The sequence below is a fragment of the Phaethon aethereus genome (genome assembly GCF_964289735.1).
Source record: "Phaethon aethereus genome assembly, chromosome: 28".
In the NCBI taxonomy this organism is placed as follows: Eukaryota; Metazoa; Chordata; class Aves; order Phaethontiformes; family Phaethontidae; genus Phaethon; species Phaethon aethereus.
Window position 1 is genome coordinate 3,767,659 of NC_138604.1, and position 15,063 is coordinate 3,782,721.

A 15,063-nucleotide genomic window follows, 5' to 3' on the forward strand; every position below is an offset into this window, starting at 1 on the left:
GCGGGGCGACCCCCTGGGCAGGCCCCAGGGTCACCCCTCCCCACGCCACCCCCACCCCGGCTGCAGCCACCCCGGCGCAGCCATCCAGCTGTAATTTATTGCAGCGCCGTTATTTAAAGCTATTTATGGAGCCAGCTAGCGTGGCGTACGGTGATCGGCGCGGCGGTGCCAGGCACGGCAGCGCCCTTCGGTCACAGCTGCGGCTGCGTTGACCCTCCCCGTGTGCTCCCAGCGCGGCCCCAGCGTCTTTCCCCGGCATCCTTCCCCCACAAGGTGCCACCAGCACCCGCTGCCCCCCAAGAACAGGGCACCACCAGCCTTGCCCAGAAGGGGACTTTATTGGGTGCCTCCTCCCGGCCGCGTACGCGGCCCCTCGGAGCGGCTGCAGGCCCGCACCCATCTCTCGGGGTGGCAGCCAGAGCCGTGGGCACACGGGGCCCAGTCACGCTGCCAGCCCGCCCCAAAGGCGTCCCAGGGTGGAAAATCCCCCCCCCCGAGCCTCCCCTGGAGCCCCGCACCCCAGGAACGGTGGGGCCGGGCACCCACTGTGCCAGGGAGTCCCAGGACCTCGCCGCTGCGTCAGCGCGGTGCTGCCGGGCGGGTGCCCAGGCTTTGGGGGTGGCAGATTCACCCCTGGGGGGGCAGAGGGGTGGGCACGGAGGTGGTGAAGCTCCGTCGTGGCTCCGCACCTCGGCACGAAGCCCCGTTGGTGAGTTTCCATTCTCCCGTGTGCCGGGCGCGGGGAGCTCAGACGTAGCGGCTGGGCAGGGGGCTGTACGTGGGGCCCATGCCCAGCGGGGGGCTGCAGCTCCAGGGGAAGAGCCAGCAGAGCATGAAGCCTGGCCGACGGAAGGGGTGAGGCATGAGCTGCGCTGGGGACCCCGTCCCCGACCCCCCCAGGCCTCGCCAGCCCCACGCACCTTGCCCAAACACCTCCCGCAGTAGCGCCAGTTTGGGTTTCGAGGGGTGCAGCCCCTCCCGGTTCATCTTCTTCAGCCCCCAGTTGCGAAGCTGCTCCAGGGGCGTCTCGTCTGTGATGATCGACATGACCTGGGGGTGACGGGGATGTCACCGCCAGCATGCAGCTGCCCCAGCTCACGCCGGTGTCTCCCACCATCCCCAGCTTGTGCCAGTGCCCCCGCCCCGCTAACCTGATCATAAAACACGACAGCGACGAAGGCCCCAAAGAGGAGGGACTCTAGCAGCAGGACGATGCAGTGAGCCCTGGGAGGGCAGCCGTGGGTCAGAGCGGGGCTGGGGGACACAGCCAACGTGGGGCAGCCCAGAGCCCATTGCCACCGCGGCCAGGGCAGGGCCAGGGTCCCCATGTGGTGCCGCCACCCTGGCCCTCCCCTCCTGATGCAAGCTCTTCCGCAGAGGAAGGAGATGGGACCCCCGTGCTGCGCCCACTCACGTCTGGACGCGGTTATCGGTGACATCTCCTCTTGCTGCCATCCCTGCCGGGCTCCTGCCCGCCGGTCCTAGCCAGGCGGCCAGCACTAGCCCCGTGGCGTAGAGACTGGCCAGCCCTGGCATAGAGTGAGCAGTGAGCGAGTGGGCAGTGAGCAATCCCCTGACCCAAACCACATCCCCCAGATGGGATGGGGACCCCAACAGCCCCCCGGGAGCCCCCAGCCTCACCATACCATCCCCAGGGTGGGTGTTACCCAGCTCCTGCCTGCAGAGCCTGGCCAGGGGACCCAGGAGTGGGGCTGCCCCACAGGGAATGGGGACCCCCACGTGACCACTCACCGGTGTAGAAGAGGAACTGGATGAAGTACTTCTGGTTTAACTCCCCAACGCAGTTGTTGATCCTACAGATGGACAGACACATGGGAGACGGAGGGTCTCGCTGTCCCCGGTCAACTCTCAGGGCACTTTCCGGTGCCCAGGGACAGGAACGAGCCGTGGCGGAGCCCCCTGCGCCCCGGTGTGGGGTGGGGGGCTGTGCCAGAGGTGCCTACCAGGGGCAGTGGTGGTCCATGCGGCGCACGCAGCGGTGGCAGACGTGGCAGTGGTGGGCGCGGGGCGGGCGGTATGCCTCGCAGCGGTCGCACACCGTCCAGTCCTCCTGGCTCTGCCGGGACGGCGCTCAGTGGGGACCAGTCGCTGGGATTGCTCCCAGCAGAGCGGGGCCACAGCGCAGCCCCTCACCCCCACGTCGCCCCCCCGGGCTCCCCCCCCGGCCACCCCTCAACTCCCCGGCCTCACCCACTCGGGCTTCCGCGGGGCCCCGCTGCGCAGCTCGGAGAAGTCGATGGCGGTGTCGGGCAGGGGAACCACGCCTGGGGACGGGGGGGACGTGAGCACCCACCTCGGCGGGATGCAACGGCACAGCCAGCCGGGTCGGGGGGCTGAGCACCCGCTCCCCCCGCGGCCCCCAGACGGCGCGGCCGGGGACCCGGCCCTGGGGCGAAGGACTGGGGCCACGCGGGAATCTGGGGGGTGGGCGCTCACCGGGGTCGGCGAGGACAGCGCGCGTGTGGCAGGCCAGCAGCAGCAGCACGATGAGGTTAAAGGCGGCAGCGTGGAAGGGGCACCAGGGGCTGCGGGGAGGAGGGGACGCGGGGTCAGGGCAGCACCGCGGGGCCGGTGCCCGGGGAGCCCACGGGGACCCCACCGACCCAGCGTCGCGGAGCCCCTCGCCCGCCCCGCCGGGTCCCGGTGGCACCTGCCGCGCAGGGCGGGCTGCGGCAGGACGTGGGCCAGCACGGCGTAGTCGGCGTAGCCCACGCCGAGGTAGGTGAGCAGCGGGCAGAGCGCGCCGCACGGGCCCCGCCCGCACCGCCCGGCCGCGGCCGCGGCCGCCGCCGCCGCCATGGCGCCCCCGCCGCACCGCTTCCGGCTCGCGCGTCGCGTCCAATCAGAGCGCACTCCCGCCGCGACGTAGACAGTAGAGGCGGGGCCAACACGCGGAAGGGGGTGCGGTGGCGTGCGCGGTTGCCGTGGCGACGGGGTAGGGCGGGGCTTGCGCTGGATACGCCCCCTTTGGGCGGCCCCTGCGGGGTTCCGCCCTCCGCCGCCGGCTCGGGCTCCCCCGGGTCCCGCTGCCCGCCCTCCCCCCGAGGACCCGGCACCCTGCCCAGAACTCGCCTCCCCTCCCTGCCACCCGCCCGGCCATCCTCTGTGCCCCGAGAGGGGGGCCCACTCCCCTCGACCCCCAGCCGGGAGCCCCGGGGCCCAGCCTGCCACAGGGCCCCGGGCGACACCGCCCCGGCCGCTCCTGCCCGAGCTGGACTCTATGCCCATCCCGGCCCCGCCCTCTGATCCCACCCGCAGGAACCGGCTCCTTTAACGCCTGCCACGTCAGAAGGCCCCGCCCCGCGCTCGCTCTCCATTCCAAGATGGCGGCGGCAGCCGGGCGGGGCTGAGGCGTTCCCGCCGCCCGCAGGTACCGGGGGCGCCCGGGGGGGGTCTGGGCGGGGGGAGGGGAGGAGGCCGGGGCTGGGGTCCCCCTCCCGCGGGCCTGACCCTGACCCTGACCCTTCCCCGCAGCGCCCCGCCCCGCCCCGCGATGCGGCCCGGCCCCCTCGACGCCCCCAGCCGCCCCCGGTGATCCGGGCCCCCGGTGGCCCGGGCCGGGCCCCACCATGCTGCGGCGGCTGCTGGAGCGGCCCTGCACGCTGGCCCTGCTGGTCGGCTGCCAGTTCGCCTTCGTCGCCTACTTCTCCCTGGGGGGGTTCCGCAACCTGACCTCCCTCTTCGGCCGCGCCACCGGGCCCGTCTTCGACTACTCCCGCACCCACGACGTCTACGCCAACCTCAGCCGCCTCCTGCCGCACCAGCCCGCCCGCCCCGACCCCGCGCAGCCCCTGCCCTACTGCCCCGAGCGGTCGCCCTTCCTCGGTGAGTGCGGGGCTGCCGCCCCGGGCACTGGGGGGGGGGATCCCCGCGGCGTTCCGGGCCTTGACGCCTTGGGCGAGGCGTCGGGGCAGGGACTGGCCCCCCGCGGGGGAAGAAGCAGGTCTCCGCGGGGGAAGAACTGCCTCCACCCACACCCACCCCCCCCCCGGCGGAAGAACCGGCCCCGCAGCTGCCAGCCCGGCCTGACCGGTCGGGCAGGCAGGGCCGGACTGGGGAGGCTTCCAGTAAACGCTTCAGGGCAGGGGGGGAGCAGCCCCGGGGATCCGCACCCTGCCGCGGGTGCCGTCCCTGCCAGTCCCCACCAGCCCCCTGCCTCCCCCCACGCAGTCGGCCCGCTGACAGTCAGCTTCAGCCGGGTGCCCACGCTGGAGCAGATCCGTGCGAAGAACCCGGCGGTGCAGGAGGGTGGCCGGTACCAACCCTCCACCTGTGAGCCCCGGTCCCGCACTGCCATCATCATCCCCCACCGCAACCGCGAGACCCACCTGGGCCACCTCCTCTACTACCTGCACCCCTTCCTGCAGCGCCAGCAGCTCCAGTATGGCATCTATGTCGTGCACCAGGTGAGTCCGGCAGGCACCTGGAGCTTCACCGGGCTCGTGCCGGGATCCGCCACTGCAGCTGCCTCTCCCCACAGGCGGGCAACTCCACCTTCAACCGGGCCAAGCTGCTGAACGTGGGAGTGAAGGAGGCGCTGAAGGACGAGGAGTGGGACTGCCTTTTCCTCCATGACGTTGACCTCATCCCTGAGAATGACCACAACCTCTACACCTGCGACCCCTGGAACCCCAAACATGTCTCCATTGCCATGAATAAATTTGGATACAGGTGAGCGACTGCAGCGGGGGGCAAGCTGGGAGCAAGGAACAGGCGCTGGCTCAGTATCCCCCCTCTCTTGCAGTCTGCCATACCCCCAGTACTTCGGCGGGGTCTCGGCTCTCACCCCTGACCAGTACATGAAGATCAACGGTTTCCCCAATGAGTACTGGGGCTGGGGTGGCGAGGACGATGACATTGCCACCAGGTAGGATGTTTTGGGGACCTGCTGGTTTCACCATCCCCCATGTTTGTGTCCCACCGGGAGGCACTGGCCACTCTGGGCACCGTAACGGTGTCACCACACAGGACAAACACATGGGGGATGTTGCTGCTGCACTGGGGGGGGGACGCAGACGGTGTCCCCACACCATGGCACCCTCAGGTGACATGGCAGCTTGTTTGCAGGGTGCGCCTGGCCGGCATGAAGATCGCCCGCCCACCCATCTCCATCGGCCACTACAAGATGGTGAAGCACAAGAGTGACAAAGGCAACGAGGAGAACCCCCACAGGTCAGGGGGCTGGTGGTGGGTAGGGGGAGGGCTGGCTGGGGCCTCAGCGGTGATGCCCCCCCTCCCTTGTCCCTTCCAGGTTCGACCTGCTGATCCGCACACAGCGGATGTGGACGCAGGACGGGATGAACTCCCTCACCTACACACTGCTGGCCAAGCACCTCCACCCTCTCTACACCAACCTCACGGTGGACATCGGGACGGATCCCCGCGCCGGCCGGGGCCGCAGGGGGCCGGTACCGGGCCATGAGGGCCAGAGGTACCGCAGCAGCACCAGCCTCTTCCGGGAGGAGATGCTGCGCAAGCTGCCCCGGGACGCTGTGGGCTGGGGGCACCAGGGGCTGTCCTTGTCCCCCCAGCTGGCCACAGCCACCATGCAGCAGCCGCTGGTGGGTAATGGCACTCAGGGCAGCGTTGGCCCCCCCCCAGTACTGGGGATCACCCAACGCAGCCCCAAGGCTGCTGGGGAGGGTGATGCCCACCCAGGGAGCAGCACTGGTGTCATTGTGGCACAGGAGGAGGGGACCCTGCCCGCCCGCGGGGACAACCAGAGCCTGCCGCAAGGTGCCCGCTAGCTGCTGGCCACTGCGGCCTCCACATGGACTCTGCTTGCCACGACCCAGCGCTGGGAAGGGACCCCTGTCACGTGTGGGGTGGGGGAGCTGCAGCCAAGATGGTCATGCTGTGGCCTCACTGGAGAGACTGGGGGGAGCAGCGAGCCCTAGGGGCAGCTGCCTAGGGAGCTGCTGGCCATGGGGCTGCTGCCTGGTACTGGGGGGCATCTCAGGAAGGGGTGCAGTGAGAGCTGGGGTTGGGGTGAGCTGGGGCCCTGGGTGCTCGCCTGACTGTCTCCCCACAGGCTGTGGGTGCCTGAAGATGGTTGCAGGCTGCGCTGCTGGTGTGCAGTTATTTATTCTATTTATGAGCTGCTCCCTGGACCTTTATAAGGGTTTTTCAATAAAAAAAAAACCACTTTGTCCTACTGCTGTGGGGCTGGTGGGTGCCGGGAGGGGACGTGGAGATGCCACAGCTCAGCCCAGCTGCCCCAGCAGCTGCCCGACAGCCGCTTTGGCACTGGCGATGCAGTCGTTGACGGAGACGCCGGTGTAGGAGGCCCCGATGAGGCTGAGGGGCAGCCGCTGCTCCGCCAGGAATCGCATAATGCGTTCTGTGGGAACGGGGATGGGTGGTGGGCACCTCTGTAGGGCCAGGGGCCCCCCCACATCCCAGCAACCCCCTTACCTGTGCGCTGCCAGTGGCCCAGCCTGTACTGGGGGATGCAGGCCTGGGGAGGGAGCAGCTGGTGAGCCCCATGGGATGCCCCAGGACCCCCTCCCAACCCTCCACCCTGCGGTGCTGTCACCCACCTGGTGCACCCTGACAATGGAGCGGGTTGGGGCTGGCTCCAGGCCCAGCTGCTCCCGCACAGCCGCCTGCGCCCGCTGCAGCAGCAGTGCTGGTTCCACCGCCGCAGGGTCCCCAAAGCTCTGCATGAACCAGGCGCCTCCCAGCATCACCTGTACAGCACCGCAGCACTGTGAACCCCGCTGGATCATCCCTGTCCCCCCCTCCATCTCCAGCAGCTCACCGTCAGCCGCACCGAGGCGGCCCCTGTGCCATCGTGCTGGGGGAAGGCCACCGAGTCGTAGACGATGCCCAGGAGAGAAGCATCCTCGGAGGAGGGCACCAAATGCCCGAAGCCCTAGGTAGGAGCAAGATGGGGTCACCCGTGGGTGCCAGGGGACACCCATGGGTGCTGGCATCACCTGTGGGCACCGCTCTTACCGTGACTGGCAACGTGACACCCTCGTACTGCAGGTTCACCACAGCCACTGACACAGATGGGATGTGCCGCAGCTCCTGGGCCAGCGGCTCCGCCTCGGCTGGCAGCACCTCAGCCAGGGCTGGGAGGAGAGAGGATGTCGGGGCGGGGGGGTTCCCCTCTCCTCCCTGCCCTGGGGGACCCCAGGCGCCTGGGTACCCGACGCCTACCTGCGGCTGGGAGGGCACTGACCACATGGTCAGCCGTCACGGTGCCGTCTGCCAGGGTGAGCTGGGGGGAAGGAGAGCGGCGTGGGGGGGCACTGGGAAGGGGACCCAAGCATCCTGGCACCTCCCACCCCCCCACCAGGGCCCTACCTGCCAGCGGCCGTCAGGGCGGCGGTGCAGGCGGCACAGGGGTGCGTGGCAGTGCAGCTCAACGCCACGCAGGCGCAGGAAGGCCACCAGCGCCTCGGCCAGGCTCTCCATCCCACTCCGCAGCGACCACTGGCTCCAGCGCTCAGCCCGCGCCTGCCGGCTCAGCCCCGACTCGGCCCCGCGCCCCTTCCCTGTGGGTGACAACACTGGTGTCCCCTCATGCTGCAGTGGTGGCACCAGGGTGTGGCCCCCCCCGGCCCGGTGCTCACCAGAGCCCAACGCCAGCCCCAGCAGGACGGATCGCCGGCGCCGCTCGGCCTCGAAGAGCGCGGGGAAGCAGGAGCGGATGCTCAATGCCCGGCAGTCCCCTGCGAACACGCCTCGGCACAGGCTGTCCACGGCAATGTCGGCCACCTGTGGACATGCAGCGGGGTGAGGCTGGTCCCTGCCCGGCCCTGATAAGCCCCTGGCCTTATCGCCTGGTGCAGGCACCCACCTCCTGGCCAAAGCGGCGACGAACAAAGGCGTGCACACTCTCATCATCCTCTGTCCCAGCTGGCGCCAGCAGATCCCGCACGCCACTCCAGAGCAGCGCCCGCGAGAAGGGGGGCACTGGCCGCAGCAGGCCCCTGGGGACACCGAGGGCTCAAGGGAGGGCAGCCCACAGGTGACATTGGGGTGGCCTCAGGGCAGGCACTTACCCCAGGCCCGAGGGCAGCTTGTGCAGGGCCCCGCCGACATAGAGGAACCGGTTCCTGGAGGCCGGGTGGTCCCCGGGGACAGGCAGGATGTCACCCTCCAGGCCGAGCTCAGAGACCTGCGGGGACACGGGCAGGACGGGGGGGGCACAGGCACGGCGGGCACAGGATCTGTGTCAGGGCAGCCTGGGCCACACCTACACAGGAACCAGCAGACCTCAGTGTCCTGCACCCACCCAGGGCCCCCCCAATACCCTGGCACCCACCCAGGGTCCCCCACAAGACTCTGGCACTCACCCAGGGACCCCTGTCCCCAGCACCCTGCACCCAGAGACCCTCTGGCACCCTGTAGCCAGCCCCAGGGCCCCAGTCCCCACCCCTAGGACCCCTATGCCCTCGTGCCCCCAGGACCCCTGTCATCCAGGGACCCCCTCGACCCAAGCACCCAGCCAAGGGACCCCCTGGACTCCAGCACCCTTGATCAGCCCAGGGACCCTCACCACCCCCTCAGACGCCAGCACCCTTGGGCCTCTGTGGCACCCCGAACCAAGGCCCAGGGACCCCCAATCCCGCCCCCGAGACCCTGCTACCATGTGTAGGGTGTCGGTGCCGACCACCCCCCCGGGGCGGATGCCTCTGGGCCCATGCTCGAACACGGCCCCGTCCGCAGTGCGGGTGCTCTGCAGCCACCCCCCGAGGCGGGCACTGGCCTCCAGCAGCAGCACCTGGGGGCACCACGGTCACGCCGAGGACACCGGGGCTGCGGGTCCCGGCCCCCCCCAAGGGGGCCCGAGGGACAGCCCAGTCCGCACGGACACGGGCCCACGCTCACCTTAGGCGGGCGGGGGCCACGAGCCAGGTGGTAGCAGGCGGCCAGACCGCTGATGCCGCCCCCCACGACGGCCACGGTCGGCGGCATGAGAGACCTGGGCCGGGCGGGTCAGCGCGGCCGCAGCTGAGCGCCGGGCATCGGCACCCACAGCTCCCCGAGGCCACTCCGCCCTCACCTCCCCCGGCACCCGGGCTCGGTAGGCCCCGCCCCTTCTCCGCGACTGATAAGGAGACAGGGCGGAGCCAACGACGGGCGGTGCCAATGGCAGGACGTCGTTCCCTGACGGACAGGCGCAAGGACCGCCCGCCACCGCGCTACGGCGGCCGAACAGGGCCAGGCAGCATTGCAGAAAGGCCAGCAACGCGCCCCGCCCCACCCGGCAAGCACCGCCCATACGCTCGATAACCCGCCCCGCCATCAATGAGCCCCGCCCCCGCCGCTCACCCGCCCATTACCTCTAGACCCTCCCCTCGTCCAGCAAGCCCCGCCCCCTGTGCCACTACCCACGCCCCTCACACAAAGCCCACCCCTGGCCCCACGACACGCCCCGCCTCTGTACCATTAGCCCCGCCCCCTGCGCAATAAGCCCTGCCTTTGAAGCCTACCTACCCCTCCAGTTCTAAACCCAAACAAGCCCCGCCCCATTATTGCCCCGCCCCCTTTCGCCCCGCCCCTCACACGCTGCCCCCAGCCCCAGCCAGGGCCATCCCTTCACACGTCCAAACTTCGGCTTTTTGGGGTTTTTTTAAAATAAATTTATTCACAAAAGCCCCGCCCAGGGCAGCACAGGCTGCAGCCGCCCACCCTCTGTCCACGCCTCACCACGGGGCGCTAGGGAGCTGCTGCCTGGGCCTGGGGAGGGGGCAGCCCCCACCGCGAGGGGCCAGGGGCTCGGGGCGGCTCAGGACCTCCTGCCGGGGGGCTCCTCCAGCTCGTAGAAGAGGACGTAGCCCTCGCTGGACGGCACCTGGTTCTCGCTGATGGGCGAGACGCTGGGGCAGCACCCTCAGCCCGCGCCCAACCTGGCTGGGCAGGGGGGGCACAGGGCCTGAGCAAGGCGAGAGATGCTCGGGGGGTGGGGGGGTACCTACCGGGAGTCGTTGTAGACACGCCAGCCGGACGGGTCCCGGCAGAAGGCGGTGTAGTGGCCGTAGTGGACGCTGCCCGAGTGGTTGCAGAGGGCGTAGAGGCTGTAGACGGGGCTGCCTGCAGCGGGAGGCTGGGCTCAGTACTGCCCCCAGGCTCGGCATTGCCCCCCACCGCGTCCCCCCGCCGCGCCTCACCCGCCTTCTCGCTGGCGAACTCCCGCAGGTTGAGCTGCTGCAGGGGAAAGTCCACAAAGACGGAGCACTTCTTGATGGAGTAGCGGGTGGTGGAAAACCGGTTCAGGTCTGGGCAGCGTCAAGGGAAACGTGGCCCCAAGCAGCCGGAGGGACGTCCCCCCGCCCCTCACCGCGAGCACTGGCAGCTCCAGGGGGCCCAGGCCTCTCCCCGGCCCCCACCCTCCAGTCCCCAAAGGATACGGAGCACCAGGATGCGGGGGAAGCGCTGGATGGTCAGCTTCTTTGTGCTCCGCGTCCGCTGCCGGCACTTGTCACAGACCTGCCGGTGGCATGGCGTCGATGAGAGGGGGCCGGGGGTGCAGAGCCGGGGTGTTGAACCCGTGGTGCAGAGCCACCAGCCCCAGCCTCTTACCGGCGCGTTCTCTGAGTCCAGCTCCTCCTCCTTGGTGAAGAGGCTGAAGCAGTCGAGGAGCGAGACCTTCCCACCGGCAAAGCTCTTCTGCAGGATGAGAGGGTCAGGTGGGGGACCAGGGCAGACCAGGGGGGCTGGGGTGGTCAGGAGGGCTCTGCCCCATCCCTACCTTTGGGATGGGCAGGGAGAGATCACAGAAGACCTCAAAGGTGGTGGAGCGGTAGCCGCACGCCTGGCACTTGAGGCAGCTCTTCAGCTGCCCCACAAAGAGGTCTGGGGGTGAGAGGGGGTATGAGGCCAGGCAAAGAGGGGCAACCCGAGGGGTTTGGGGGATCCAGGGGGGTCGCCCCCACCCATCAGCGCTCACCCACAATCTTGCTGTCCTCCCTCTCCAGGTATCGCTTCCACATCTGGTTGGCGCGCTCGTCGTCACTGCAGGGAAGGACGGCAGGTCGGGCTGCATCCCCGCAGCTGGGGCTCCCTCACCACTGCCCCCCTGGGATCCCTTTCCCCCTCACCTCAGTGTCTCGGGGTCCTCCAGTGCAGGGGTCCGCCGTGTATCTGAGAGGATGCTGGGGGTCCTACGGCCCTTGCGGTTGATCTCCACATGCAGCCGGTCCATGAAGAACTTGAGGAACTCCTGTGCGTCTTGCTGGCTGCAGAGGGATGCACACATTGCACCCACCTCTGCCCCCAGTCCCCCAGAAGGCCAGGGAGCTGCCGGGGGTCCCACAGAGCAGTGGGGCAAAGCCTCACCTGTAGCCGGTGAAGGAGGGAACATATTTCTGAAAGACGGCTTTGAAGCGCCCGGGGTTGACAGCCTCGGAGGAGTCAGGGTGCCAGAGGGCGGCGATGACATCGGCGAAGGCTGCAGGGATGGGAAATGCGCTGGGTGTCAGCACTGGCAGGGTTTATGTAAGAGCTGGTGGGGGGATGAGCTGCGGGGGGCTCCCATCTCACCTTCGGTGAGCTCCTGGGGGGCACGGGGGCCAGAGGACTGCTCTTGCTGGAAGTCCCGGCGCAGGCAGTAGTCCCGCAGCGGCTTGGTGCTGCTCAGGCACTGCAGCACCGCGTTCATGAAGCACTGCCGAAAGAGCAGCGGGGACACAGTGACACCCTGGGGGGGGACATCAGGCCTTGGCGTGTCCCCCACCATCCCCTCGCACCCCTGACTGTACCCGGCAGCGCCCTGGGGTTGCGCCAGTCCCAGCAGGAAGGAACTGCTTCGTTATGGCCGCTGCGAGCCCAGGGGAACCCCGGGTCTGTTGTACACCCCAGGACAGAGGGACGGCAGGGCTTGGAGGACATGGGGACGCGGGCGCTTACCGTGTTGCCCAGGTTCCTGAGGCCGACGTGGCCCGAGCCCAGCAGCAGGGTGTGATGGGTCTGCGGGGACACAAAGGGACAGGAGTGAGACCCATCCCCGGGTAGCAAACCCCTCCGGCCACCCCTCGGCTTCCTACAAACAGACAGACGGACAGTCACTCTGCCACGGAAGCTTCACCTCGCCGCTGACGAGCAGCAGCCCCATGACGGCTGTGTGTACCACCGACTCAGAGATGTCGGCACCCCGGCCCTGCAGCTCCCGCTTGGTGAGCAGGGTGCGGTGCAGCTTGCGTGGCAGCTCCACCAGTGTGGCTCCCTGCAGTCCCGGCATGGCTCCGGCACCGCCCGGGCACCGGGACAGGACTGCAGCACTGGCGTCGCCAGGCCCCCTCCACTTCTCTAAGCCACAGCTCATTAGCTGATCCGATTTCCCCTGGCTATTCTGGGCCTTGCTGGAGGCTCATCTCAGGGGGATTAATTAGCGGAAGAGCTACCTCAGGGACAGCAGGTGCCCCGAGAACGGGGAGCGGAGGTAAACACACCCACCTGCACCATGCTGTGCCAGGAGGTGCAGCAGAGTGGGGCAGGGAACAGGGTGGCTCGGCAGGCCCGGGGCAGCGCCCTGCACTGCCAGTGCGGGAACATGCCATGGGGGGCCAAGCCACATCCCCGTCCCCCACCACTGCGGGCCCAGCCCCAGGATTTCAGAGCACCTAATCCCCCCACGTGGCCCAGGGCGAGTGGAGGACAGGACCAGGCTGCTCCATGGGGAGAAGGCGAATGCAGAAACGGGCACAGTACCGGCCAGCACCCCCGGAGCCAAAGGGACTCAACCCTTTCACAGCGGGGGTCACTTGGGAGGAACGGAGCAGGGAGAGGTGAGACCAGCACCCCCATCCTGCCCTGGTGGCGTCACCCGACAGGAGTGAAGCTGCTGCCCTGCAACCGGGGACCAGGGACAAATCCTGAGGCTCTTACAGCTGCAGCCTTCTCCTCGGTCCTGCCAGGTGCCAGGGCTCTGCCCAGAGGCGGGCTGCTGGGCGCCGGGACGTCGGGGCTGTGGGTGTATGGGGAGTCGGGGGCAGTACGAGTCCTCGGGCAGCCCTCGGGACGGACGGAGAGCAGCGGGGCGGCAGGCTTTCCATCCAGCCCCGGGGAGACATTGACCCTCCGGAGAGATGAGCTCCTCCTGAGCGCCAGCGAGCCAGCGCTCAGCTGGTGGCCGCAGTCCCTCAGCACCAGCCGGCTCAACACTGCTGCCACATCCTCGGCACGGCCACCGCCACCCTGGCTCAGATCCCCGATGCTGATGGATTTGGAGCGGGCCAAGTTGCTCCGCCGGCATTCTGCCTCACGCCCCGCCAGCGAGGCCCCAGCAGGCAGGGAGAAGGAGGTGCTGCCCGGCACAGCACCTGCCTGCGGAGAGCCAGGCACCCGCACCGCATGGTCCGCCTTCACAGGACCCCGCCGGCACGCTGAGCTGCGGGAAGCCTCCCCTCGTTTTGAGGCCCGACCCCGGTCCAGCTCCAGCTTCTTGTTGCGGTCATCCAGTGGGCCGGGCCGGGGCGGCAGGAGGCGAAGTTTGGGGGCCGGGGAGAGCCCGTTGGCGGCGGCGGAGGCCAGGGCAGCGGCATGGCGCTCCTGGCTCAGGGCCCGGTGCCTGCTGGGCAGCTTGGTGGCAGCCTTGGGCTGGGAGGTGATGACGGTGTGATCCCTGGTCCGACTGACGCGGTGCTCCAAGGCTTGGGGCATTGTGGGGATGGCAGAGAGGGGAGCCCTGCAGGGAGAGGAACCAGGCTGATGCCAGTGGTGCCACACCAGTGTGTGGGGGCACCAGGGTGCGCACCCACCTCTCTCGCCGTGCCTCCTTCTGCCAGCACCGCTCACAGGCCCCTGTGGTGAGCAGCCGGCCGGAGAGTCCCGTCAGCGGGGGCCCTGTGGCACAAGGAGAGATGCTCCGCGTTACCAGACAGGGCTGGGGGACAGCATGGCCCTGGTGAAACTCCATGGGTCCCCCTTGTGTGGCTGCTGCAGCACTGACAAGAGGCGAGCACTGTGCCACGCTCCCTGAGCCGGCAGGTGAGTCACAGAGGCATTCGGCCCCACTGGGAGCCGGTTCCTCCCATCCGTCCACTCTGGACTCTGCCAAAATACTGCCTGGAGTGTCCGGGTGGTCAGGCAGCCATTTCCCCACTCCTGCTCTGTGGCAGCACCTGGCACCGGGGCGGGTGCAGGACCCACGCGGAGACTGCCAGTGCTCAGCGCACCCCAGGCTCGGCAGCGATGGCTGTCCCTTGGAGACTGACTGGAACGGCTCCGGAGGAGCTCGATCCTGCTGGGAGCTTGTGGGCTTGGCTCTAGCAGGCAGGGAGGGACGGAGGGCGGGCATTCCTGCTGCTGGTGCGGCGCCGGTGCGGGACGATGGCTGTGGTACAGCCGTGGGGGCTGTGGTGCAGCCAGAGCCCCAAGCCCTCAGCTGCTGGCAAGAGCGAAGGGCCTGCAGGGTCGGCCACGCCAATGGCAAAGGCCTCCAGCCCCCTGGCCCGCCCGTGCTCCAGGGACCCCCGTCCTGCCCAGCCCTGTCCCTTACACCCCCCCAGCACTGCCCCCACCCCATGCCCACCTGGGCAATGTCCCCTGCCCTGCCTGTCCCCTGCTCTGGTCAGCCCCCTGCGGCAGCGTCACCCACCCCACGGCCACCATCCCCCCGCCACCCTCGGTGCCCTGTCCCCCACCCGAGTCCCATCCTCTACCGGGAAACACCATGGGGGAGGGGACACCGATGCCCTCCACGGCCTCGCTGCCCGCCCCTCCCCCCGGAGCCGCAGAGCCCCTCCCCCCGCCTGGCGCGTCCCCTCCTCCCCCCCAGCCTGCCGCCCCCCTCCAGCGTCCCCCCCCGGTGCTGCCGGTGCCCCCCGCCCCCGTCGGGTCGCCGCCCGCCGCCGTCCTACCTCCCGCGGGCCGCCATGGCAACAACTCCCGCAGCACCCGCCGCCATCTTTGTTCCTCCCTCCCGCCACCCCGCCCCCCGCGGCCTCGAGCGCCGCACTGCGCCTGCGCCGACGCCGCGACACACCTCCCCGCCTGACGCCGCCATGTCGCTATGGCGATCGAGCGGCGTGTCCCTCCGCCCTTAAAGGGGCCGCCGCTCCAAGTTTCCTTAAAGCGACAGTATTCTCC

General features: G+C 69.4%; 4 protein-coding genes across 4 annotated transcripts; 1 reads left to right on the plus strand and 3 right to left on the minus strand.

The window, feature by feature from the left end:
- Nucleotides 1-747: 747 nt before the first annotated feature.
- Nucleotides 748-2,820, minus strand: LOC309414291 (palmitoyltransferase ZDHHC3-like; the record flags this gene model as incomplete). The annotated part of the gene is made up of 9 exons (XM_082011591.1): nucleotides 748-839; nucleotides 921-1,050; nucleotides 1,152-1,224; nucleotides 1,415-1,529; nucleotides 1,753-1,814; nucleotides 1,965-2,077; nucleotides 2,212-2,285; nucleotides 2,458-2,546; nucleotides 2,672-2,820. The coding sequence occupies 9 exons, from the start codon at nucleotides 2,818-2,820 to the stop codon at nucleotides 748-750; spliced, it is 897 nt and encodes a 298-aa protein (XP_081867717.1).
- A 770-nt stretch (nucleotides 2,821-3,590) lies between these two features.
- On the plus strand, nucleotides 3,591-5,768 carry B4GALT3 (beta-1,4-galactosyltransferase 3; the record flags this gene model as incomplete). Its single annotated transcript, XM_082011487.1, has 6 exons — nucleotides 3,591-3,846; nucleotides 4,192-4,427; nucleotides 4,502-4,692; nucleotides 4,766-4,888; nucleotides 5,089-5,193; nucleotides 5,273-5,768. 6 exons carry the CDS (start codon nucleotides 3,591-3,593, stop codon nucleotides 5,766-5,768), a joined length of 1,407 nt encoding a protein of 468 aa, XP_081867613.1.
- Nucleotides 5,769-6,089: 321 nt separating this feature from the next.
- Nucleotides 6,090-8,949, minus strand: PPOX (protoporphyrinogen oxidase; the record flags this gene model as incomplete). Its single annotated transcript, XM_082011499.1, has 12 exons — nucleotides 6,090-6,361; nucleotides 6,436-6,478; nucleotides 6,561-6,710; nucleotides 6,782-6,895; nucleotides 6,979-7,097; nucleotides 7,186-7,246; nucleotides 7,333-7,523; nucleotides 7,602-7,746; nucleotides 7,829-7,961; nucleotides 8,034-8,149; nucleotides 8,621-8,755; nucleotides 8,863-8,949. The coding sequence occupies 12 exons, from the start codon at nucleotides 8,947-8,949 to the stop codon at nucleotides 6,225-6,227; spliced, it is 1,431 nt and encodes a 476-aa protein (XP_081867625.1). The 3' UTR covers nucleotides 6,090-6,224.
- Nucleotides 8,950-9,703: 754 nt separating this feature from the next.
- On the minus strand, nucleotides 9,704-14,881 carry USP21 (ubiquitin specific peptidase 21; the record flags this gene model as incomplete). Its single annotated transcript, XM_082011515.1, has 13 exons — nucleotides 9,704-9,854; nucleotides 9,954-10,068; nucleotides 10,146-10,253; nucleotides 10,386-10,464; nucleotides 10,558-10,644; nucleotides 10,727-10,830; nucleotides 10,925-10,989; nucleotides 11,076-11,213; nucleotides 11,314-11,425; nucleotides 11,518-11,641; nucleotides 11,884-11,943; nucleotides 12,862-13,660; nucleotides 14,835-14,881. 13 exons carry the CDS (start codon nucleotides 14,879-14,881, stop codon nucleotides 9,764-9,766), a joined length of 1,929 nt encoding a protein of 642 aa, XP_081867641.1. The 3' UTR covers nucleotides 9,704-9,763.
- Nucleotides 14,882-15,063: the final 182 nt, after the last annotated feature.